The sequence below is a fragment of the Mirounga leonina genome, unplaced genomic scaffold, assembly GCF_011800145.1.
Source record: "Mirounga leonina isolate KUSES-001 unplaced genomic scaffold, KU_Mleo_1.0 Mir_115, whole genome shotgun sequence".
Classification (NCBI taxonomy): domain Eukaryota; kingdom Metazoa; phylum Chordata; class Mammalia; order Carnivora; family Phocidae; genus Mirounga; species Mirounga leonina.
The window spans coordinates 11,347,740-11,374,450 of record NW_023270268.1 but is presented as its reverse complement, the minus strand read 5'-3'; the positions used below and the strand labels follow the sequence as shown (position 1 = coordinate 11,374,450).

General features: G+C 45.8%; 1 protein-coding gene across 1 annotated transcript in view; it reads left to right on the top strand.

Moving 5' to 3' along the window:
- The first annotated feature begins 2,097 nt into the window (after positions 1-2,097).
- The window catches only part of GPD1L (glycerol-3-phosphate dehydrogenase 1 like), a 62,453-nt gene continuing 37,839 nt past the window's right edge, over positions 2,098-26,711 (top strand). Inside the window, exons 1-2 of the mRNA XM_034993247.1 lie at positions 2,098-2,325; positions 15,907-16,084. Coding sequence (XP_034849138.1) covers positions 2,279-2,325; positions 15,907-16,084 — 225 coding nt within the window. The 5' untranslated portion in view covers positions 2,098-2,278. The remainder of the gene's footprint in view (positions 2,326-15,906; positions 16,085-26,711) is intronic.

The following is a 26,711-nucleotide window of genomic DNA, read 5'->3' as shown; positions in this document are numbered from 1 at the left end:
TGACCAGAAGCGGGTCAGAAGACCAGCTCCCTCAAAATCGGCTTTTCTCACTCTTCTGTACTATCACTTCTCCTCGCTCCCATGATTTTCATTACATACATAGTAAAACATGCTTATAATATATGCAAACGTTACGAAGAATAACCTCCCCTCCCCTCCACCATAACCACAATCCTGAAATTTGTTTATCTTTCCCTTGTTTTCCTTTACAGTTTTACTACACGTGTGTGTATCCCTACTGGTATATTTACTTTTGCTTGTTTCTGTAGTAACAGACATAGAATCATAAAGCATGCCATCTCTTCTGTCTTGCTTTATTCTCTCAACATTATGTTCATGGGTTTCACCTACTTAGTTTTTGTCTTGATCTTTGTAACCAAGCTATAAAATAATTGATAACTTACTCTGTTCTGGCACAATGTGTTGTGCATATCGGGTGATCAGTAAAGACTGTGTGATAATGTTTTGTAGGGTGTGTCCACAGAATAGCCAGCAGCTCATTATCATGCAGGTGTCCTTGCCACACTGGTGAAGAGGAATTTCCAGATGAGGTATAAAATTTTCAGGCAAAGGCGAAAACTGGATCACTTGGTATAAATCTTTGCAATGCCTGGATACTCCCCAAGTCCATAAATTCATTATTTAATTTGACAACTTCATTTTCTAAGAAAAGTAATTTTCTTGGTGCCTGGGTGGCTCAGTCATTAAGCGTCTGCCTTCGGCTCAGGTCATGATCCCAGGGTCCTGGGATCGAGCCCCGCATTGGGCTCCTGGCTCAACACGGAGTCTGCTTCTCCCTCTACCCCTCACCCCATTCTCGTGCTCTCTCTCTCTCACTCTCTCTCTCTCAAATAAATAAAGAAATAAATAAAATCTTAAAAAAAAATTTCTAGCAAGAAAAAAACTAATAAAGCTTTTAAAGTCCATCTTTCACATCATCCCTGCCTAGATGTCTTTCATTAATGCAAAGAAGTGAGAGCAAACCATCAGTGAAGGAATGGAGAAAATTCGCCCCACCCACTCCTTTAAGTATTTAGCATAAGTAATATTGATAAATCTTTCCCACAATGCAAAGATGAAAACAAAAATAGTTGTTAATCCTCTGAACATCAGACTAATAGTATTTCTCTAGGGATTAGAGCATTTGTTTCTCCGGCCAGTCACCACTGGTGTTTTAGCTTTTTGGCGCTCATCTTTACTGCCTTTGGCAATCATCTTTTGAACTTTAAAAAATTCTGATGTCTGTGTCCTGGGAGATTCTGACGATCCAGGGTGGTGCCGGGGCCTGGGTTATTTTTAAAAAGCTCCAAAGACTCTTATATGCAGCAGAGTTTGAGAGCCTGTCGTAAGCCACTTTGTCCTCCTCCCACAGTGTCTAGCACGGTGGCCTGGTGGAAAGTGACACTCAGAATGAATAAATAATGTTCTATTTGTCAGGAAGGAGAAGCATAGTTTCTAGTGTCCGAACCACAAGCTCTCTAGGCGCCCTGGGCAAAGACAATGAGGAGGCACGTCCTGCCAAGCAAGTGGGGGAGTGCGATGCCGCCGGCGTCCAGGTCTCTCTCTTGACTAACTAGAAAGTGTCCATCCTGAAGCTCAGGTCCAGCTACGTCCAGAAGGCCTCAGAAATTCACTAAGAAGTTCAGGGGGTGCCAGACTGTTTCCTGTTTCCACAAATGAGGCAGAGGCTGAAAAGGCAGGTGTGGGTACTTTGAACTTCGCCCCCAGTCGAGTCGACTCCAGAGTCAACCCGGGATCCTCTCTCGGCTCCAAACTCTGGTGTGGCAGCGCTTCCCGCGTGGGGAGAAGGGCGCGAGCGGGGGGTGGGCACCACGACGAGCCCGGGTAGGCCCGCTCTGCAGGAACAGCGGTGCAGCCCCGGGCGCTGCGAGAGAGCAGCTGCGCAACCACCCGCGGTTGCACGTGGCGCGGCGGCTGCCGCAGTCCAGGGGCGCGCGGCGGCGGGGGTGGCGGGGGCGGCGGGGGCGCGGACTACAAGTCCCGGCATGCCTCGGGCAGGGGCGGGTCGGCGCCGGAGCCGGGCCCGGAGGCCAGCCAGGCTCAGGCGTGCGCAGTGGTTCTCGGGAGTGGCGGGGCGGGTCCTCCCAGGCTGTCAGCTGTGGCCCGGGGCGCCCGGGCGGCGGTGGTCGCGGCCATTGGCGGAGAGGCGGGAGGGGCGGGGCCCCCGCGAGCCGCTGCGGGTAAAGCCGTGCGCGCGGAGGCCGGCAGGCTGCCGGCTGGGGAGGCACGGGTCGGGCTGCTGCGTTCCATCCTGGCCATGGCAGCGGCGCCACTGAAAGTGTGCATCGTGGGCTCAGGGAACTGGTGAGCGGCGGCGGGCCGGTGGCGCGGGCTCCGCCTCCAGGAAGCCCCTCTCCCGGGCGGGCTAGGGCCGCGCGTCCCCGCCGCAGCGTGGGCACCGGGCACCGCGCGCAGGGAGGCGGGGCGGGCGGCCTCGCGGCGGGGCTGGGCACCGCGCACCCGGGGAGGCCGCGCCGAGACACTGGCCCGGGAGGCCCTGGGCCCGCGTGCCCGCGGAGGGCAGCACGGCGAGAGGGTACTGCGCGTCCGCGGGCACCTGTCTGCGCTCTCGTCACCGCGCGGCGGGCGCACGGAGGCCACCTGCTCGCCACGCCCGGGTGTTTTTGCGCACCAGTCTAAGAGCATTCTCCATTCTCCTGGGCGGATCGCCTGGGTCGAGGAATCGGTGGAGACTCGAGCATTTTGGCCGTAGTTTCGGTATTAGGAACCCGAAGCAGAGAGGGGCTAAAGGGCTCTTGCCACCCAGGTGATGGACGGGACCGGCTCTGCCTTTCCAAGTGCGGGTCTCGCCCACCGCTTCTGATACGTCCAGTATCTTCGGAAGGTTATGTAGATAAGAAAATCCAAGTTCCAACAGGCCCGGCTCCCGGAGTAGTCCAGGGGCGTTGGGAATTCTCTGGAGGGGTATTTGCGAAGCTTCGCATCTCCGCTAGGCTTTATTTGACTTTTAACATTTATACAAGCACTTTGTGACAGGCGCTCTTCTAAGCACTTTGTAAACGTCAGCTCTTTTAGTTCCCTTTATCAAACTTTGCTACTCTGGTGTGTTGGGTGAGTGTAGTGGAAAGTGAGGCCAGGTGGGTGGAAGGAAGCAGAATATAATAGCCTCTGATATTTGCAGTCATTTTTCCATTGTTATGCCCTTTTTTTTCGCACATCAGAGGGACTGGTATAGAATAGTTCAGAGTTGGGTCCTTTTCGGTGCTTGTGTTTTTCTGTGGCCGGACACTCATCACAGTTCAGGCTTCTAGGAGAGCTACAGCATTAGAAGTGGTCCTAATTATTTGTCTTACTCTTTGACTTGGCCCAGAAAGTTCTTGGAGGAAATCTTAGCTGGTTCTCCACTTTTCCATCCCAGCGAGGCCACTGGCCTCTCCCTGTGCCACACCCCTGTCCCCATCAGGCAAGGTAATGATTTATTTCATTATCTGTTTCCTCTCCTCCCTATCCAGTTCTTGAGAACAGCCATCTACCCTAGTGCTGGGCATATGCTAAATAAAAATTTTAAAACTAATTTTAAAAATGTAATTATATTTGATGAGGTAATATATGCACATTCAAAAACCAGAAGGTACAAAAAACCAATGAAATATCTGACACTCACACTTGCCCCCCAGGATATCTCCTGGAAGAACACCAGTAATTAATCAGTTTCTTCTGGCCTTTCTGAAGGATATTCCATCAGATGCCAGCAAATGCTTACATATATTCCTTTCCCTCTCTGCCCTGCAAATACTAGGATATTATGCATTTTACTGTAAACTTCTTTTTTTCGGCCAGCAACAGAATGTTCTGCACACTTAGTGGAGTTGGTACCTATCTGCTGCAAAGCTTCATTTGGACTTCCAGATTGGTTTTGCCAGTTTTGATCCCAAGGTCACTTTGAATGAGATTACAGTGGCCTGTTGGCCATGGGACTGGAAAGGTTCTCCTTTAGCACGTGTTCTTTTAACATTAGTTTCCTCTTCTGTAAGAGGACACAGAACCACAGATGACAGAGCCTTTTCCTAATTTGCAAGGTGCAGAAGGAGCATGGCGTGCCATGCTGGATTTGGGCCTGGAGCGGGAGTAGTGAAGTAAACTCCTACCCCCTCCAGTGGGATTTGGCTGCCTTCCCACGGCTTCACTCTGCTGTACTTGACTCTTTTCTTGGCCCGCTCCAGCCCAAGGAAATGGAGTAGAACTTGGCTAGTGACCTTAGAGCGCAGCAATTGAGAATGTGCCATCTTCATCCTTTGGGCTGGCTGCCCAGCTCCATTAATTATGGGAGCAGACAGGAACATTGTTGCTTGCACTCGAGTCCTAGAGAGAGGATCATGACCTCCCCAGAGAGATTTCAGAAATTTGGGAACTGAAAACAGCATGGAGAGGCTTCCTAGGGCCTGGGGGGTATTCAGCTCTGGTCAGCAGGTATTTCCAGCAACGCAGGCACAATGGTACAGAATCCCTGCCTATAAGGAATTTACCTTCCGGGCTGAGATAAATTGGAAGATAAATTCAGAAGAAATGGAAAGTGGAATGAAATATCTGTCACAAGGTTAGTTAGACATTACATTTTTAAATAGTGTTGCTTAAAAGTGTGATCCGAAGCCCACCTGCATCAGAATGACCACTGAGGCTACACTTGCTGACTCATCTGCCGAGGGTGGGACAGATTTTTCCTTACAGGACTTTGGCCTTCTGCTGATTTTGAAATACTATCTAGAGATGGACCTGCCCTTGCAGATTTGGTCCTTAATTCAAGAATGTGAAGTTGCTTAAGCAATGTTTAAACTTGGGACTTGGAAGTAGCTGAGCGTGGCTGTGTAAATAAAGCTGTTGTCACATCTAAACACATAGCTAAAAGGTGGCTATAGTGCTCACATTTGAGTGCCCTCCCCTATGTAAATGACCATTAATTGCAATACAGATAATGAATCTGGCTGACTTGGCCAGGAGCTTCAGCCTGGAATGACATGGGAGCAAAGTCAAGGGGTTGTGCAAAGCGCCCTTGTCATGTCCTTTGGCACCTCCTTTCCTATAGACAGGTCAGAGAGAGGAGGCCAGAGGGGGCTCTCATGCATCCAGCTGAGCCCCAAGAAGCTGCCCACCACCTGGGGTGCAGGGAGGTGTTTCCTGACCTGCCTGGCTTTTTATGGCCCTGGGAATTCAGAAAACAACAAAAAGAAAAAACAAACAAAAAACAAATGTAAATCTTCGTAAATTCTTCCGAAGATGAAAAAAGTGTCCTTACCAGAACTTTGGGAAAATGACCCAGACACAGGGCAAGATCCCATTCTAGCACTGAAACCTCAGGGCTGTTGTTACAGCCAAACCTCTGTGGTAAAGAGCATATGTCCAAGCCCCCAAACCCCTTTGGAGGCAGGGTAATACAGGAGGGGCTGGGGATTCCCACTCCTTGGGTTTCAATCCTGGTCCCCTATTTGGCAGTTATAAGGCCTTGAGCAAACTACTTCTTCAAGAATCACTGGTTGTGATATTGGTACCTGCTGTCTAGGATTTTGGTTAGGATGAAATGACATGAGCCGGGGAGAGTACAAAGTGACCAGCACTCAGTAGACATCAGCTACTGCTATTGAGTTTATTTGATCAACCTTGACCAGCACCATCATTAAGTCACCAAATGGATCCAGTTGGAGTCTGACCAAGAAGCAGAGGCAGAGAAGGGAGAGAAGGTGAAAGACAAAGAGTGTAACTGATATGCAGCTGGCGGAGTTGGGGGAGTTGTTTCTCTCTCACCCTTGTTTTCACCATCACCCACAGCTGGACTGAAGGGCAGGGGGAGCTTTGGCCTAATTTGCACGGATGACCGGAGCTGGATGTGGGTGACTATCTTTTTTTGGTCTGCTGGAACGATCTGAGTGCAGCATTGCAGCCCTTAGCCCAGCTCTGTCACCGTTTTGTCTGTGCTACTCAGTTTCTGTGGTGATTCTTGCTACAAGCCCACATGGAAGCAGTCTGAGCCGCTGTAAATGAGCTCCTCTGAGGGCAGAAATAATCCCTTCCCTGTCCATAGGTGCCACTGACATACCTCTGCTTTGGGAGCCAGAGGAATAGTTGAATGATGGGATGGGTGGGAGCTGAACTGGGAAAAGATCCAGAGTTCCCTTGTGTGCCAGAGTGAGAGTTTGTACAACTAAAACCCAGAAAAAGCCCTGATGCTTAACTATTACTATCACCTATGTTCCCTGTTCAGTACAGAAGGTCCCCAACTTAACGATGGTTCCACTACACTTTTCCGACTTTATAATGGTGCGAAAGTGATGTGTATGGAGTAGAAACCATACTCTGAATTGTGAATCTGGATCTTCTGCCGGGCTGGGGCTACACAGTGGATCCTCCATCGTGATGCCGGGCAGCAGCTGCAGCACCCGGTCAGCCACCGATCACGAGGGTGAACGAGTGGTACATGGACAGCAGTATTCAATCAATTACCTGAGCTAGTCAACACTTCATTGTGCAATAGGCTTTGTGTCCAATGATTTTGCCCAACTGTAGGCTAATGTAAGTGTTCTGGGCATGTTGCAGTTCAGCTAGGCTAAGCTATGGTGTTCAGGAGGTGAGGGGTACTAAATACATTTAGGATATTTGAAACTTAACGATGAGTCTATTGGGACATAACCCCATTGTAAGCTGAGGAAGATATGTATATAAACCATGGCTGCTTTTGTAGGGGTGAGTCAGGAGCTCACAATTCTCTCTGAGCCTTTCACCACTGTTATTATCATTCTCTTCCACTTCCTCCCTCCCCGGGAGGTCGATTTCCAATTCCAAGTGTCAGATATGTACGTTACTTCATTTAAACCTCATAACAAGCCCAAGCAGTACCATTGTTCTCCCAATTTTAGATGACAAAACGGAGATGGAGAGAGAACATTACAAGGTCAGTGGTTAATAAGGTGGAGTTGAAGCCCAGATCCTTCTACATCTAAGGGCCCTGTTTCTATATATTCTTGTCATTTTCAGTGAGAAGCATACTTTTATCTGAGGACAAATCTCATCGTCACAGAAATATCAAATATCTTATATCTTACCCTCCCAACAAAAGTGTAGTATAACAATATTCCACTTAAGAAAAATCAAATTGAGGGGTGCCTGGCTGGCTCAGTCAGTGGAGCATGCGACTCTTGATCTTGGGGCTGTGAGTTTGAGCCCTATGTTGGGTATAGAGATTACTTAAAAATCTTTAAAAAAAAAAAAAAAGGAAGAGGGAGAGAGAGAAAAAGAAAGAAAGAGAAAGAAAGAAAGGAAAGAAAGAAAGAAAAGAAAAGAAAAGAAGGAAGAAAGAAAGAAAGACCAAATTGAAATGTGGTCTTGAAAATTGTCATTGTTTCCCTCTGGAACAGGCATCCCTCCTCTTGAACACATACCAGATGATCATAGTTTACTATTTTTAAGGCAGCTGATCTTTCTAAAATTAATCTAGCAGAGTAATTGTTAGAAAAACCTTATATCTGAGTGAAAAATCTGTCACTCTAACTTCACTCCTTAATCTCCGAGCACTGTCTGGGTGAGCCCACTCTCTTCTAAGACATCCCATTGGATGGAGAAGTCTCATTCTGCTCGTCTCTGCGGCAAGCCAGGTACTGTCTCCAGGTCTCTCAGTGGTTGCTGGTGGGAAGTTGTTTTGGGGGTCCACACCAGCCAGGTCTCCCGTCTCTCTTTTCCCTTCATCCCTCACCTCCATGCTTGGTGATGTCACAAACTAAGCTCAGCCTGCCCGAAGTCTTCTCAGTTCTCTTAAGATTATACAGTGGCATTTTGCCTCATTCTCCTCTGGGGCTCAGTCCCTTCCACATTTGGGAGTTGGGAACTGAATCAGTTTTCTGTTGCTCCCTAACCATATCCCCCAAAACTTAATGGCCTCAAACAGTAGTCATTTATTAGCCCATGATTCTGGGGATCAACAATCTGAACTAAGCTGGGAGGCTCTTCTGCTGGTCTAGCCTGGGCTCACTCACAAGGCTGAGGTCCGGTGTTGGGCTGGCTGGGACTCTTGGTCCTAGATGACATCCTTTGTGTGTCTGGCAGTGGGCAGGTTCTGCCAGGCCGAGAGGAGTGACCGGTCTGTCTATCTCTCATTCGTCAGCAGGCTAGTTTGGACTTCTCCATTTGGTGGCTGGATTCCAACAATATCAAGAGAGAGCACATATAAGTACCTCATATAAGTGGAATCATACAGTATTTCTCTTTCTTGCAGCTGGCTCACTTAGCATAATGTCCTCAGGGTTCGTGTGATGTAGCATGTGTAAGAATATCCTTCCCTTTTAAGGCTGAATAATATTTGTGTTTATATAGTACATTTTGTTTGTTTATTCATTCATCCTTCAATGGACACTTGGGTTTCTTCCACCTTTTGGCTGTTGTGAATACAGTGGTCCCCCTTGCCTGCGCGGGATACGTTCCAGAACCCCCCAGGGGATGCCTGGAACTGTGGATCGTACAGAACCTTATAAAGACTGTATTTTTTCCTGTGCATACGTACCTGTGATAAAGTTTGATCTATAAATTAGGCACAGTAAGAGATCAACAACAATAACTAATAAAATAGGACAGTTATAACAATATACTGTATTAAAAGTTATGTGAATGTAGGGCGCCTGGGTGGCTCAGTTGGTTAAGCGACTGCCTTCGGCTCAGGTCATGATCCTGGAGTCCCGGGATCGAGTCCCACATCGGGCTCCCTGCTCAGCAGGGGGTCTGCTTCTCCCTCTGCCCTCTTCCCTCTCGTGCTCTCTGTCTCTCATTCTCTCTGTTTCAAATAAATAAATAAAATCTTTAAAAAAAAAAAAAGTTATGTGAATGTAGTTTCATCACTCTCAAAATACCTAATTGTCCTGTACTCCCCTTTCTTGTGATGATGTGAGATGAGATGATCAGCTGCAGACAGGAGGTGAAGTGAGGTGAATGGCACAGGGATTGGGACCTGGCATTTGGGGTTGGGGGTGGTAAGTGAAAGCACAGCAAACAGAAAGGGCAGATGAGGGGGGCCTCTGTCATGCTGCTATGACTGTGGGTGTACACACATCTGAGTTCCTGCTTTCTGTTCTTCAGGGTCCATACCCTGAAGTGGAATCGTCAGATCATATGGTAATTCTATTTTTAGTTTTTTTTTTGACCAACCACTGTATTGCTTCCCATGACAGCTGCGCCACGTTACGTGCCCTCCAGCAGTGCCCAAGGGGTCCGATTTCTGCACACCCTCACTAACGCTCATTATTTTCCGGTTTTGTTTGTTTGTTTGTTTTTTTTTCCTGTCATAACCAATCCTAATGGGTGCGAGGTGGTATATCTTTTGTTAATCGCATGTCATGTGGCATGTACAATTTTGCCTCCTGTTTTTAGTTAAATATAACATTCTATCATAAGCTTTTTCTTCTGCCCTTTGAATTTTGATAGATAGAAAGGCTTTTTTTCATCTTCTCCCCCTCTTTGTGAAGTTGCGCCGTTGATCTTTTTTCCCTCTGGTTTCTTCCTTTGATTTTAAGCTGAGAAAGCTTCCCGATCCAGAGATCAAATAAACATTCGCCGAGTGGAATCTGTATTTAAAATACTTCATTTCTCACATTTGCATCTGTTAGTATGGCATTTGATTGTATTTTAAAGACCCTTTAATGCAAAGAATTACACAAAATGTTAACAGTGGTTCTCCCTGGGTGGTGAGATTATTCATAATTGCCTTTTCATCGTTCATGTATTGCATTTATGAGTAAAAAACGTAGATGTTATTTAAAACAAAATTCCCTTGGTTCCATAGTCTGATCAGCTCTGGAAGAGTCTGGGGCATGGAATGTGGAAAATCTGGCTGAATCCTTGCTAATTCCCCTCACTGGGCCTTAGTTTCCTCTGTAAAAAGGAGGAGGTACTGTAGGGTCCTTTCTGGCCTAGAAAGATTTTGCATTCTGTGGAGGAGGAGCATGGGCCACCGGAATTCTGTCGGGTTCGCTGCTGGCTTGCTAGGTGGCCATTCCTTGGCTGATGCAGCTCATCCCCAGCCTGATGAAAATACTACACCTTTTTAGAGAGGAAAGGGCAAGAAGGCAAGAGAGTGAATGCCAAGGGGGCTGGGGTTGAGGTATGCCATGCTGGAGGTTAGGACTTCCAGCAGGTGGATGTCCATCCAGCTGGGACCCAGGGAGGGAGAGCCCAGAGTTGAAGACAGGGCCTAGGGTGTGACTCTCTGGTCTTCCACTAACCACCTATGTGCTCTCTGGGCTGCAGTTTCTTCACGTAAAAAATGAGTATAATAGAGGTACCTGGGTGAGTCGATTAAATGTTTGACTCTTGATTTCAGCTCAGGTGATGATCTCAGGGCTGTGAGCTTGAGCCCTGCATTGGGCTCCATGCTGGGCGTGGAGCCTGCTTTAAGATTCTCTCTCTCCCTCTCCCTTTACCCCCTCTCCACTCTCTCTCTCTCTCCCTCTTAAAAAAAAAAAATGGGGATAATAGATGGATACTATAATATATGTAATATATATAATATATGTAAATAATGATAATGATAATAATAAAACCTGCCTCAAAGGGTTGCGGAGGCATGAAACAGATAATACGGGTAAGATATTGAAAGCAGTGCTATGGTGGTAATCATACTGCAGTATATAAATGTATCAAATTAACAAGTTGTGCATCTTAAACTTACACAATGTTATATGTCATTTATATTTCAATAAAAACATTAAAAACCAGGGCCTGACACCTGGCAGGCCTACCCCTTTCTGGCCTGGCCCCCACCCCTCCCCTCTTCACTTTCTCTTCCCTCCTGTGCAATCCCATCCTCTTCCTCCCTTTCTCCACCCCCCTCCCTTCTATCCTCCCTCTCTCCTCCCTGTCACTCCCTTTCCTTCCTGTGACCTCTCCCCTCCCGCCTCCCATGCCCTCCTCCTTCCCCCTCCTTCTCCTCTCCCTCCAAGTGTTGGCTCCAGGTAAAAACAGAAGATAATCCCCTGGCCCCACCTGTTCCTGCACCTTTGCTCCAGGGCCTTGAAGTCTCCCCACCCCCTCCCCCAGATGAGGGCCTCTCAGCCTTTGGAGTTCAGAGTTCAGCCCTAGTTGCACTTCCTCCCGGCTCTCCCTGACCTGAGTGTCACCGTGTCATCTGCTTAGCCACTTTGGTCACCACGGCATAGTTACTTTTCTTTGTGAGCTTGCTGGAGCACCCTCAGTCTCCATTTCCCAGTCTCCAGGCTCCATGAGGGTGCGGACTTATGTGCTTTATTCCCTGTATGCCCTGTGCCCAGCAGTGTCTATGCTTGATAGGTGTTCAGCATGCATTTTCAACAAATGATTCTACTCTGTGTGAGGGCAAATATACAAGAGCAGGAAGAGTGGGCTTTGGAAATTATACATCTGTGTGAAGACTCAGGACTGGCCATGAACAGCCCTGAGTCCCTAGCCCGGTTCGGCCACTGCCTGGTTGTGTGACACAAGGTCAGAGTGACTCTGATCTTCGGTGTCTTAATCTGCAAGGTCAAAAGTTTGGACAGGATTAAACCTCCATCTTGCAGGCTCCGTCCATATAGATTTTGGCTCTGCTTCATACTTGTGTTATTATTTGCTTATTAGACTTTGTGTTAAAAGAAAACTTCCTATCACTACTATCAATATCTTATGTTGGAGGTAACAACAACCAGGAGAATGGAAACCAAACAGTGTTAATAGAATTCTTGCCAAATCCTGCAACCTGCCCAGGCTCAGTGTCTGGACACTTAGAGACTTCATGAAGAAGGGAAATGAGCACATGCTGGAGAGATGGTAACAACACAGTAGCACTCAAATGAGACATTCTGCACTCTCTCAGAAGGCCATGGGTGTTGAGAGCGCATGAGTGCATCAGTGTCCTTTAGTGCTGTGTGTGTGGGTAGCCCTTGGCCATTGGGGGTGCCCCTGGCACCCATTCCTCACTTTGGAAAACACTGGACTGGATCTGAGACCTGGAAGGGACCTTAAAGATCACTGTCCCACCTGTCCTTTAGTAGATGAATGAGCTGAGCCGGTGTGGAAACGGCTGCCCACGCCCTTGACCCTGACAGTGAAAGATCCATGCCTGGGTCTGCTTGTGCCGTGGCAGGAAAAACCCCTGAAACGTGGAGAGCTCCAGCAGTGTGACTGGGGACCTTTGCCCCAACCCCGACCAGACCACTTAGAAACTGCCTGCGTGGACGGTAGCCAGGACTTTTATACTAAGCTCAATTCTAATATCTGGGAGTGTTTTTTGGACTTGCTCTCAGCAGGCCAGGCACTTTTTTTTTTCTTTCTTTCTTTCTTTCTTTTTTTTTTTTTTTAAGAACAGGGTATGTCACTTACAATAGCCTCCAGTCCCTTCAGAACACTCAGGCTCCGCCAGAACACTTGGTTTGTGCTGTCTGATCCTCTTCCTTCATGTTGGTCAGAAGTAGTAACAAACGTGTAGTGAGAACAGCAAGTACCATTTCAGAGCCAAAAAGGAGTTTGGGGTGTGGATTATATACTTTGAAAACAAAACAAAACAACAGCTTTTTTGAAGCATAATTGACATAACAGAAACCACTGAACGTATTTAATGTATATAACTTGGTGGGTTTGGAGAAAGGAATATACCCGTGAAACCACTACAAACCAAGGTAATAAAAATCTTGGATAAAAATAAAAAATAAAAAAATTAATAATAAATAAAAACAAGAAAGTAAACATTTATTTCCTAAAATAAAAAGTTTCTGCCTGACCCCCCTCCCACATTTTTGGTGGTAAGAACACCCAGTGTCATGTCAGCTGTGGGCTTGTCATATACGGCCTTTATTATGTTGAGGTGGATTATAATTTTAGAGGTTTAATAACCCAGAAAAAAGGTGGGTAGCAAAGAAAATGTTTTGTTCCACATGGAGATTGTACCAAATAACAACCAAAATGTTTGGTTCGACGTGAAGATTTTACGAGATTGTCAAAGAGTTTAAAACAATAAAATAGAGTGTCTTAAGTCCTGATCCCAAAAAACAAAACAGATTACTGTGTAAGTTATTTAGAGAGCAAGACAAGGCCTCGTAGGCACTAGAATCTTTTCGTTGTCCTTGCTAGATTTGTCCTTGAATTAAAATCCATGCTTCTCGGGGTTCCTGGGCGGCTCAGTTGGTTAAGTATCTACCTTTGAGATGAACCATGAGAGACTATGGACTCTGAGAAACAAACAGGGTTTTGGGGGGGGGGGATTGGTTAGCCGGGTGATGAGTATTAAGGAGGGCACGTACTGCATGGAGCACTGGGTGTTATACAAAAACAATGGATCATGGATCACCACATCAAAAACCAATGATGTATTGTATGGTGACTAACATAACATAATAAAATTAAAAAGAAAAAAAAAAGTATCTGCCTTTGGTTAGGTTGTGTTCCCGGGGTCTTAGGATCAAGCCCCAGGTCCCCAGGTCCCTTGGGCTCCCTGCTCAGCGGGGAGCCTGCTTCTCCCTCTGCCCCTCCCCCTGCTTGTGCTCGCTCGCTCTCAAATAAATAAAATCTTAAAAAAAAAAATTAAATTCCATCCTTCTTCCCTCAATCCCGATCACCTTCCCTTATCTCCTTACAAATGGATAAACTAAGCTAGTGGTCCTCAACTTTGGCTGTAAATTAGATTACTTGGGAACTTTAAAAATCCTGAGTCCCAGGCCACCCCCCAGACCAATGAAATCTGTGCCTCCAGAGTAGGGTCAGGTATGGGTAGTTTCTAAAGCTCCGCAGGGACCGACGTGCAGCCAGCATTGAGAACAGCTGCTCCAGACAACTATGCAGAACGTCTTCGCTGTCCTTTCTCACAAGTAAGAATAGCATAAACTATTGCACATATCAAAGCTCTGTGGCTTTACCTGTGAAATTCTTACTCTCTGCTGGCAGGACAGTTTGTTAGCTAAACACCTATTCATCAGTTCTCCTCCGACACTTTGTAGGAGAGAGGCCAAGAGGGGCACCTGGGTGGCTCAGTCGGTTAAGTGTCTGCCTTCTGCTCAGGTCATGATCTCAGGGTCCTGGGATTGAGCCCCATGTCAGGCTCCAGCCCCATGTCGGGCTCCAGCGCCATGTCGGACTCCCTGCTTGGCTAGGAGTCCGCTGCTCTCTCTTCTCGTCCCTCCCACCTCTCCCCCACCCCCAGCTTGTGCTCTTTCTCTCAAATAAATAAATAAAATCTTAAAAAAAAAAAAAAAAAAAAAGGAGAGGCCAAGATTCTCCCCATGATCACTATCACCTTAATTGTAATCTGAGAAACAGCTGCTTACGGACTCCCAGGAAGGTAACAGCTCAGGCTCACAGTGTTCCTTGGCATTGAGTAACTCACACAAGGTCACAAGCTCTCCAAAGCTTACCACCCACTCAGAGAGGTGAACAAGGTAAGGGCAATTACTTTCCACACCAGGAAAGGTGTATAAGAAACAATCTTTCTTTCTTTCTTTCTTCCTTTCTTCTTTCCCTTCCTTCCCTTCCTTCCTTCCCTCCCTTCCTTCCCTCCCTCCCTTCCTTCCTTCCCTTCCTTCCTTCCTTCCTTCCTTCCTTCCTTCCTTCCTTCCTTCCTTCCTTCTTTCTTTCTTTCTTTCTTTCTTTCTTTCTTTCTTTCTTTCTTTCTTGTCTTTTTTTAAAGATTTTAATATTTGACAGAGAGAGACACAGTGAGAGAGGGAACACAAGCAGGGGAGTGGGAGAGGGAGAAGCAGGCTTCCGCCGAGCGGGGAGCCCGATGCGGGGCTTGATCCCAGGACCCCAGGATCATGACCTGAGCTGAAGGCAGACGCCTAACGACTGAGCCACCCAGGCACCCCGAAACAAACCATTTCTCCATTCAGAGTCACCCAGGCCCAGTCAGCGGCCCGTGGCCCACCGTGCACTCTGCGCATGTTCGTGAGATGGGCGCAGGTGCCGGGGCTGACGAGGAACACCTCTGCTGTGGTGGCCGCCGGCCCCGGACCTACAGCCCTTGTCCAGGGGACTGGCGTTTAACTAGTTGGAATGCCTTCTCTTCCCCTGTAGCAAAGCCTCTGGGACACTGATTAGTAACCAGAATGTGTTTGGTGGACAGAGATGCAGGAGAAAAAGGGAGCTTGTGGGCGCCTAGAGGCCAGCTGGGTGAACCAGGTCTGCTGGGGGCACCAAATACCCAGGCAGCCGAGCCCCGATGCTCTCACTCTGCTCCTTTCCTGGAATTCGCTCAGGTTCTTGTCTTCCCATTATGACTGCAACTCTGTTGCAGTTCACCAGAACACAGTTTATTCTACGGTGGCTACATTTTAATCTCTGTGATGGATTTGAAATACAGCCTGGTTGCCACCGAGGCTTAGAGTACCCACCAAGTATTGTTTTTATGTTTTGTGTCATCTCTTAGGTGGGTTTCTTTTCTGCCTGTGATACTCTCTCCCAAGATAGGTTGATGCTTACTAGTTTCTTTTTTTTTAAAGATTTTATTTATTTATTTATTTGAGAGAGAGAATGAGAGACAGAGAGCACAAGAGGGAAGAGGGCAGAGGGAGAAGCAGACCCCCTGCCGAGCAGGGAGCCCGATGCGGGACTCGATCCCGGGACTCCAGGATCATGACCTGAGCCGAAGGCAGTCGCTTAACCAACTGAGCCACCCAGGTTCCCGATGCTTACTAGTTTCAAGGGGTGGTGTTTTTGACCTTGTACCAAATTCTGGGGCTTTCCTGATCACAGGGGTGGGGGGGGTGTTCTTTCCAGGTGAAAACAACTAAGCTTCAAAGGGCTTGTGGCTGATAGGAACTTCCCATCTGAAGTTATAAGCCCTGTGCTTGAATCAGCACGTATTTTGTCTGAATTACAATCAAATGCTTTTTCTCTTCTGCCCCAGTGAGTTTAATTTTTTTTTTTTCTTCTCCACTGTTTCTTTCGTAGGGGTTCAGCTATTGCAAAAATAATTGGTAATAATGTCAAGAAACTTAAGAAGTTTGCCTCCACAGTTAAGATGTGGGTCTTTGAAGAAACGGTTAATGGGAGAAAACTGACAGACATCATAAATAATGACCATGAAAATGTAAAATATCTCCCTGGACACAAGCTGCCAGAAAATGTGGTAAGACTTTGGGACAGGAAGTACTTTTGGTTAATTCTGAAAGTAACACTTGGCTGAGTTAGCACTTGGGGCTTGGGGAAATGGAAAAGCTACCTCCCTCCTCATTTTTCCCTTTCTACTGCCAACTAATTTGCTTGGTCAGTTTTGGTTTTCCTGATTCTGAAGATGGGCTTTGTGTTAGTTTGCTAGGGCTGCCATAACAAAGTACAATAGAACAGATGGCTTAGACAACAGAGATGTATTTTCTCACAGTTCTGGAAGCTTCAAGTCCCAGATAAGGGTGTTGGCAAGTTTGCTTTCTTCTGAGGCTCTCTCTTTGACTTGTAGGTGGTCGTCTTCTTCCTGTGTCTTCATACTATCTTCGTTCTGTGTGTCCGTGTCCTAATCTATTCTTCTTCTTCTTCCTTTTTTTTTTTTTTTTTTGCTATAGATTTATTCATTTGAGAGAGCGCACACGCAGGAGCTGGGGGGGAGAGGGGCAGAGGGAGAGGGAGAAGCAGGCTCCCAGCTGAGCAGGGAGTCCCATGCGGGGTTTGATCCCAGGACCCGGAAATCATGACCTGAGGTGAATGCAGATGCTTAACTGACTGAGCCACCCAGGTGCCCCGATCTCCTCTCATAAGGATACGAGTCATGTTGAATTAGGGCCCACCCTAATGTCCTCATTTTAATGTAATAATCTCTGTAAAGACCCTGTCTCCAAATACAGTATTCCAAGGTACTAGGGTTAGGATATCAACTTATGGGGCGCCTGGGTGGCTCAGTCGGTTAAGCGTCTGCATTCGGCTCAGGTCATGATCCCAGAGTCCTGGGATCGAGCCCCGTATCGGGCCCCCTGCTCCGCGGGAAGCCTGCTTCTCCCTCTCCCACTCCCCCTGCTTGTGTTCCCTTTCTTGCTGTGTCTCTGTCTGTCAAATGAATAAATACAATCTTAAAAAAAAAAAAAGGATATCAACTTATAAAATTGGGGTAGGGGGCACGGCACACAATTCAGCCCACAGCAGGCTACTTTCTTGGCATTCAAGGTGCTGGTCCCATCAGAGCTGGAACTCACAGCCTTGCCTTCGGCTGCTTGTGACCCCCAGTCCTGATATTCCCTTTCTACACACAAGAACAGCTAATGTACTAGTCTGTAATTAAAATCAGGGTTAAGGCCTAAATTACAGAAGGGGACTGAAGAAAATAGAAGATTGTAAGACTGACAGTTTAAAATTTAAGCTTATTAGGTCTGAGAGGGAAAAATACAGGTAATTGCTTGGCCTCATTCCAGTGACTTGCCAGAGGTGGGAGGGAGAAATGAGCAAGAAGAATAAAAAGAGTGTACCGTGCTGCTTGTGTGAGTGGAATTTGAACTTCTGTTGCCAGATTCACCCCTTGGTGGCTTTCTGTAGTAAGTCTGTTTGAAGACCGGACCATTGTGGTCTGATTCCCTGCCTGATTCCTTGGTTAACCGGACAAACTCATCTTCTTTGTTTATGAAATATTCATCTCTGCATATATTCACTCATCAATCTTTATGAGCATGTACAGTGCATGCAAAGCACAGTGTTCGTTACTGGAGACAAGAAGAGGGGTAAAATGACGTTTCTTCCTTCAAGGAGTCCAGCAGGGGAGACGGATTTGGAAACTGATAAGTGCCAGGAAGTCCGGATTTGCAAAGACCTTGCTCGCTGGAGATTGCTGTTTGGCTTTTGGTTACAGGGTTCATTAGTGTCAAGCGCTGTGCTAAGTAGCTCACATATCTTTTCTCGTGTAATGCTCTCAATAACCGTCTTAGGTTGATACTGCTAGTTTTCCTATTACGAGGATGATTCTGATTTTGTAGGGAAGGATACCAAGGCCCAGAGAAGTTAATGAACTTGCCTGGGGTCCCATAGCTAGAGGCTGGGGTTTGAATTTGATTCCTAGCGAGCTCATCCCGTTGAATCTCTTGTCTTCTGGACAAATGATCACTTTCTCCTCTGTGTCACTGCACTGGGGGTCAGGCAGCATTTCTGCAGTCATTCTCGGCATTGTTGGTGGGGAGAGAAAGGATCCCTATGGTTCTGAGCTTAGAAGTTAAGTTGTCCAAATATCCGAGGGGAGGAACAAAGGGAGCGGCTATTCCCACTGCAGTGGAAGGCTTCTGAGGTCATCTCTGACCCCTGCTTGGAGTAGGAAATTCGTGCGTTCCAACTTCTCATTCTTTTTTTTTTTTTTAAAGATTTTATTTATTTATTTGACAGAGAGAGACACAGCGAGAGAGGGAACACAAGCAGGGGGAGTGGAAGAGGGAGAAGCAGGCTTCCCGCAGAGCAGGGAGCCCGATGTGGGGCTCGATCCCAGGACCCTGGGATCATGACCCGAGCCAAAGGCAGACGCTTAATGACTGAGCCACCCAGGCGCCCCTCAACTTCTCATTCTTGTTGGACTCAATGCTTTGTTAAATACGTTCCTTCCACTCTGCTTTGTGCCAGTCCCTTATGTACCTACCTGTTCAGCCCCACTTGCCCCGAGTGTGTGAACCTGACTTTCTGGTTTTTTGGTCTTCCATGGTTCCTGGCGCAGTACCCAGTGGGGCAGGGGACCTGCCAGCTGGTTCTGTGAAGCTGAAGCTTGTGACGGGAGCAGGGGAGCCAGGAGGGAAGGAGGCAGGGAAAGAATTGACATAGAGGAGCCAACAGCCATTGCCACTCAGAGCCCAGTGCCCACACTGATTCCACCACCTGCTCCATGTCCCTGGGTGTGGACAGAGGGAGGAGAAAAAGGAGGAACTGTCCACTCCCAGGACCCTGTTGATGTCTGAAGCCTTGTAGGTTCACAAAAGTGAACGTATCCATTCTCTGGAATGGACCTTTGCGTGGTTTCCAGCTGTTTGTTGTCATGGACCTTGTTCCCAGGGGGTAGAATCGCAGGGTCACTGGGAACGCACGGCTGAAATGTCACCATGTCACACCACTCGTTTCCAGAGCGGCTGTATCAGTCTACACTCCCCCAGCACGTCTGAGGGTTCACGTTGTTCCACATGCTTACCCGTGCTTGGCAGAGGATACCTGGGGTGCTAGAAAGTTTTATTTCTTAAGCTGGTGGAAGGTACACAGGTGGTTTTTTTCTCTATACTTCTTACAGTTTTGAACTGCACTCAGAAAATGTTGCATAATAAAGATGGTGGTGAAGTGTAGTGGTGGAGGGACTCCCTGGGAGTCAGGGCTTGGTGCTCACTGAGTAAGCATGGTCAGACGGATGGCTATTCTTTTTTTTTTTTTTTATTCTTGTTAATCCCCATACATTACATCATTAGTTCTAGATGAAGTGTTCCATGATTCATTGTTTGTGCATAACACCCAGTGCTCCATGCAGAATGTGCCCTCCTCAATACCCACCACCAGGCCAACCCATCCTCCCACCCCCCTCCCCTCTAGAACCCCCAGTTTGTTTTTCAGAGTCCATCATCTCCCATGGTTCATCTACCCCTCCGATTTCCCCCGCTTCATTCTTCCCCTCCCGCTACCTTCTTCTTCTTCTTTTTTTCTTAACATATATTGCATTATTTGTTTCAGAGGTACAGATCTGAGATTCAACAGTCTTGCACAATTCACAGCGCTTACCAGAGCACATACCCTCCCCAGTGTCTATCACCCAGTCACCCCGCCCCTCCCACCCCACCCCCCACTCCAACAACACTCAGTTTGTTTCCTGCGATTAAGAATTCCTCATATCAGTGAGATCATATGATACATGTCTTTCTCTGTTTGACTTATTTCACTCAACATAATACCCTCCAGTTCCATCCACGTCGTTGCAAATGGCAAGATCTCATTCCTTTTGATGGCTGCATAATATTCCATTGTATATATATACCACCTCTTCTTTATCCATTCATCTGTCGATGGACATCTTGGCTCTTTCCACAGTTTGGCTATTGTGGACATTGCTGCTATAAACATCGGGGTGCACGTACCCCTTCGGATCCCTACTTTTGTCTCTTTGGGGTAAATACCCAGTAGTGCAATTGCTGGATCATATGGTAGCTCTATTTTCAACTTTTTGAAGAACCTCCATACAGTTTTCCAGAGTGGCTGCACCAGCTTGCATTCCCACCAACAGTGTAGGAGGGTTCCCCTTTCTCCGCATCCCCGCCAACATCTGTCATTTCCTGACTTGTTAACGGATTGCTATTCTTAGTGCTTTATTACCCTTAGGCGTTTTGTGAGAAGTAAATGAGGTGATCCATATATATATTTAGTTTCCTGTGAAGTATTTTTTTTTAAGAGCTGGGGATTTGTTTTTGTTGTTGTTTTTTTCTTTAGTTTTATATGTTTATTTCAGTTTTTCGGCTATCTCATTTGGTCCTTTAAAAAATCAACTAGTGTTAGATAAGACCCTTAATCGTCATGAGAGACATGTTGCATTTCCATCCACATAGGATTGCTATTTGTGATGTCTGTCAGTTGGTGTGCTGATGTGAGACTGTGAGTCTTTCTTGCTCGGGGCCCCCACGCTGTTTCCCACTGACCTTCTTCATGCCCATCCTCATCAGGTGACTCCCTCCCCCTTCCCCCAACCTCTTGTAACAGTGATATCACCATGTCATCACCTGTTGACTAAAAGCTGGGACAATCTGGGTTTGCAGTTTTCTCTGAAACCTGAGCGGAAAGAACGCTTCCCTTTTCTTGCCACTGTTGGATGTAAATCATTGATCCTGTTTTGTAGCTGTCTGTCTAGGGTCTCAACCAGGTAGAGCACTCCTGTGCCTTCTCGCTGCAGGTTTAACCAGCCTCAGCGTGGCGCCAGGATTTACGATCACAGCATCTTCTGTGAAATACCATTGTATTGTTTCTCATCTTGCTTTCTAAACCTTACCAACTCTTTTTAAAACAACTTGACTGAGGTCCGATTCACAGATCATACAATTCACCCATTCAAGTGTACAAGTCAGTGGTTTTGAGTATATTCAGAGTTGTGCAAACATTACCACCATCAATTTTAAAATATTTTCATCACCCCAAAAAGAAACCCCACACCATGTAGGAGTCACTTCCTATTTCCTCCTATCCCCTGCCCAAGCCCTAAGCAACTGCTAATCTTTCTGTCTCTATAGACTTGCCTATTCCAGACATTTCATATAAATGGCACCATACAATATATAGTTTTCTGTGTCTGGCTTCTTTGATTTCGCATCGTGTTTCAAGGTTTATCTGTGTTGTAGCATGTGTCAGTACTCCATTCCTTTTTATGGCTGAACAAGATTCTATTTTATGGATGTACCATATTGTTATTTATCCACTTGTCTGTTGATGGACATTTGGGTGGTTTGCACTTTTCAGCTCTTGTGAATAATACAGCTATGAACACTTGTATACAGTGTTTTGTGTGAATGTGTTTTCAGTTCTTTTGAGTGGGTACCTAGGAGTGCAATTGCTGGATCATATGGTAACGTTGAACTCTTTGAGGAACTGCCGGGCTGTTTTCCAAAGTCACTGCACTGTGTAGGGGTTCCAGATGCTCCACATCCTTACAAACACCTTCGTCATTATCTAACTTTTTGATCCTACCCATCCTGGTGGGTATAAGGTGATATTTTATTGTGATTTTGATTTTCACTTGCCTAAAGTCTAACAATGTTGAGCATCTTTCCATGTGCTCATTGGACATTTGTATATCTCCCTTGGAGAAATGTGTATTCGCAATCTTTGTCCATTTAAAAAATTGGGTTGTCTTTTTATTAAGGAGTAGTAAGAATTCTTTTTTTCTTTTTCTTTTTCTTTTTTTTTTAAAGATTTTATTTATTTATTTGACAGAGAGAGACACAGCGAGAGAGGGAACACAAGCAGGGGGAGTGGGAGAGGGAGAAGCAGGCTTCCCGCTGAGCAGAGAGCCCCATGTGGGGCTCGATCCCAGGACTCTGAAAATCCAGGTAGGGCTGGTTTCAGGTGCGTGCGTGCGTGTATGTGTGTGCGTGTGCGTGCGCGTGTGTGGGATGGATGGGGAAGAGGAGAAACAAGAGGTCTAGAGAAGAAAAAAGATTTTAACTAGAATTCAGGCTGTCAGGCTCTGCATGAGAGTTTACAGAGCAGAAATCCCCACCTAAGTAAGGCTAGTTAGTTACCCATGGTGGAGTGAGAGGTCAGAGTTTTTACAAAGGCTGGGAGGGGATTGAGTGGGACCACAGGCAAATACATAAGAGCAGAAAGAACTTTTCCAGTAAAGGACAGAGCAGCTGGGGATTGGCATCAGAAGGCTAATGGAATAGAATAAGAAATTGCTCTTTTGGAGGAGGTAGAATCTCCAAACTCGAGGGAACTAGTAGGCAGGTAGATTTTGGGTGACGCATCCTTGTCACCTGTGGCTATTCAGCCTGGATTACTAATCCAGAGAAGCCCCTCTGAAGAGGAAAACAGCTTCTCCCCTGCTCTGCGGAGTGTGAATAAGAGGAGAAGTGCCAGTAAAGTTTGGGTTATGATTTGCTGTATGGGGAATGACTATGCTGCCATTCAAACCGACTTAAGCTAAGATAGGGGATGATTTGTTTCATATGACTAAAAATCCAGGTAGGGCTGGTTTCAGGCATAGCCTGATAGATTTCCTTGGGGGATTCTTTGAGGGAGGGAGTAACTCTTAGCACATGTATTAGTTAAGAGGATAGACTAAGATAAAAGAAGAGGCATAATAATCATGTGACTTAAAGAACAAAAGGACTTATTTCCCTCTCACATAATAGTGGTCTAGCGGCTTTGCTTCACACTGTTATGCTTGGTCCCATCTTTCTTCCTCATGTGCCATCTCTTAGGTCTGGGTTGCCTTGGGTTTCAACAACAGAAAGTGGGGAAAGAAAGTGTGGAGGAAGCAGCCTGCTGTTTTAGGGGTTCTGGGCCATAAGTGGTATGCACTGCTCCCTCTCATGCTCTGTTGATGAGAACTTGGTCCATGGCCCATGTAACTGCAGGGGCTGCTGGGAAATGTGGTCCCTAGCGAGGTGACTAGTGACTGGCTTCCACTCTGTGATTATGGAAGAAGGTGAGAAGGAATTTTGGTGAGGAGTTGGCAGTTTCCATCACAGTGCCCAAACCAGCTTTCGTAGGAGGCTTAGCCTTCCCGAATGATGTTCCTGTGGCACATAGTAGCACTTGCTCAGAGAAGAATCTTCCTCTAGTCCCTTCATTTTGGGAACCGTGAATGCTTAAAAGGAGCTATCTCCGTTAAGTTCGGTTCAGGTATATATGACAGAAAACCTATCACAGCAGTGACCTAAATGTTTTTTCTTCTCTCCTGTAAAAGACATTTATGGTATTTTTTTTTTAATTTTATTATGTTATGTTAGTCACCATACAATACATCACTGTTTTTGATGTGGTGATCCACGATCCATTGTTTTCATATAACACCCAGTGCTCCATGCAGTACGTGCCCTCCTTAATACCCATCACCGGGCTAACCCATCCCCCCCCCAAAACCCTGTTTGTTTTCTCAGAGCCCGTAATCTCTCATGGTTCATCTCTCCCTCCAATTCCCACCCCCCTCATTTTTCCCTTCCTTCTCCTAGTGTCCTCCATGCTATTCCTCATGTTCCACAAATAAGTGAAACCATATGATAATTGACTTTCTCTGCTTGACTTATTTCACTTAGCATAATCTCCTCCAGTTCCATCCATGTTGATGCAAAAGTTGGGTATTCATCCTTTCTGATGGCTGAGTAATATTCCATTGTATATATGGACCACATCTTCTTTATCCATTCATCTGTTGAAGGGCATCTCGGCTCTTTCCACAGTTTGGCTATTGCGGACATTGCTGCTATGAACGTTGGGGCGCATATGGCCCTTCTTTTCACTACATCTGTGTCTTTGGGGTAAATACCCAGGAGTGCAATTGCTGGGTCATAGGGTAGCTCTATTTTTACATTTTTGAGGCACCTCCACACTGTTTTCCAAAGTGGCTGTACCAACTTGCATTCCCACCAATGGTGTAAGAGGGTTCCCCTTTCTCCACAACCTCTCCAACATTTGTTGTTTCTTTCCCTGTCCATTTTTGCCATTCTAACTGGTGTAAGGTGGTATCTCAATGTGGTTTTGATTTGAATTTCCCTGATGGCTAATGATGATGAACATTTTTTCATGTGTCTGTTAGCCATTTGTATGTCTTCTTCAGCGAAGTGTCTTTTCATATCTTCTGCCCACTTTTTGACTTGATTATTTGTTTTTTGGGTGTTGAGTTTGAGAAGATTTTTTTTTTTTTTTTTTTAAGATTTTATTTATTTGACAGAGAGAGACACAGCGAGAGAGGGAACACAAGCAGGGGGAGTGGCAGAGGGAGAAGCAGGCTTCCCGCAGAGCAGGGAGCCCAATGCGAGGCTCTATCCCAGGACCCTGGGATCATGACCTGGGCCGAAGGCAGACGCTTAACAACTGAGCCACCCAGGTGCCCCTGAGTTTGAGAAGTTCTTTATAGATCTTGGATACCAGCCTTTATCTGTAGTGTCATTTGCAAATATCTTCTCCCATTCTATGGTTTGCCTCTTTGTTTTGTTGACTGTTTCCTTTGCTGTACAGAAGCTTTTTATCTTGATGAAGTCCCAAAAGTTCATTTTTGCTTTTGTTTCACTAGCTTTTGGAGATGTATCTTGAAAGAAGTTGCTGTGGGCGATGTCAAAGAGGTTACTGCCTATGTTCTCCTCTAGGATTTTGATGGATTCCTGTCTCACATTGAGGTCCTTCAACCACTTTGAGTTTATCTTTGTGAATGGTGTTAGAGAATGGTGTTAGAGAATGGTCAAGTTTCATTCTTCTGCATGTGGCTGTCCAATTTTCCCAGCACCATTTATTGCTTTTTTCCATTGCATGTTTTTTCCTGCTTTGCCAAAGATTATTTGACCATAGAGTTGAGGGTCCATATCTGGGCTCTCTATTCTGTTCCATTGGTCTATATGTCTGTTTTTGTGCCAGTACCATGCTATCTTGGTGATCACAGCTTTGTAGTATAGCTTGAAATCGGGCAGCGTGATGCCCCCAGCTTTGTTTTTCTTTTTCAACATTTCCTTGGCGATTTGGGGTCTTTTCTGATTCCATACAAATTTTAGGATTGTTTGTTCCGGCACTTTGAAAAATGTCATTGGAATTTTGATCGGGATGGCATTGAAGGTATAGATTGCTCTGGGTAGCATAGACATTTTAACAATGTTTATTCTTCCGATCCATGAGCATGGAATATTTTTCCATCTTTTTGTGTCTTCTTCAATTTCTTTCATGAGTGTTTTGTAGTTCCTAGAGTATAGATCCTTTACCTCTTTGGTTAGGTTTATTCCGAGGTATCTTATGGTTTTTGGGGCTATTGCAAATGGAATCATTTCTCTAATTTCTCTTTCTACAGTTGTGTTGTTAGTGTATAAGAAAGCAACTGATTTCTGTGCATTGATTTTGTATCCTGCCACATTACTGAATTGCTGTATGAGTTCTAGTAATTTGGGGGTGGAGTCTTTTGGGTTTTCCACATAAAGTATCATGTCGTCTGCAAAAAGAGAGAGTTTGACTTCTTCTTTGCCAATTTGAATACCTTTTATTTCTTTTTGTTGTCTGATTGCTGTTGCTAGGACTTCTAGCACTATGTTGAACAATAGTGGCAAGAGTGGGCATCCTTGACGTGTTCCTGATCTTAAGGAAAAGGCTCTCAGCTTTTCCCCATTGAGGAAGATATTCACTGTGTGTTTTTCATAGATGGATTTTATGAACTTGAGGAATGTTCCCTCTATCCCTATACTCTGAAGAGTTTTAATCAGGAAAGGATGTTGTACTTTGTCAAATGCTTTTTCTGCATCAATTGAGAGGACCATATGGTTCTTCTCCCTCCTCTTATTAATGTGTTCTATCACATTGATTGATTTGCGAATGTTGAACCACCCTTGCATCCCGGGTATAAATCCCACTTGGTCGTGGTAGATGATCCTTTTAATGTATTGTTGGATCCTATTAGCTAGGATTTTGTTGAGGATTTTGGAATCCATATTCATCAGGGATATCGGTCTGAAATTCTCCTTTTTGATGGGGTCTTTGCCTGGTTTGGGGATTAAGGTAATGCTGGCCTCATAGAATGAGTTTGGAAGTTTTCCTTCTGTTTCTATTTTTTGAAACAGCTTCAGTAGAATAGGTATTATTTCTTCTTTGAATGTTTGGTAGAATTCCCCAGGGAATCCATCAGGCCCTGGACTCGTGTTTTTTGGGAGGTTTTGGATCACTGCTTCAATCTCGTTACTGGTTATTGGCCTATTCAGGTTGTCAGTTTCTTCCTGTTTCAGACTTGGCAGCTTATAGGTTTCCAGGAAGGCCTCCATTTCATCCAGATTGCTCAGTTTATTGGCATATAGTTGTTGATAATAATTTCTAATTATTGTTTCTATTTCCTTGGTGTTAGTCGTGATCTCTCCCCTTTCATTCATAATTTTATTAATTTGGGTCCTTTCTCTTTTCTTTTGGATAAGTCTGGCCAGTGGTTTATCGATCTTATTAATTCTTTCAAAGAATCAACTTCTAGTTTCGTTGATCTGATCTACTGTGTTTCTGGTTTCTAATTGATTTCTGCTCTAATTTTAACTATTTCTCTTCTAATGCGTGGCTTAGGCGTCGTTTGTTGCTTTTTCTCTAGTTCTTTAAGGTGT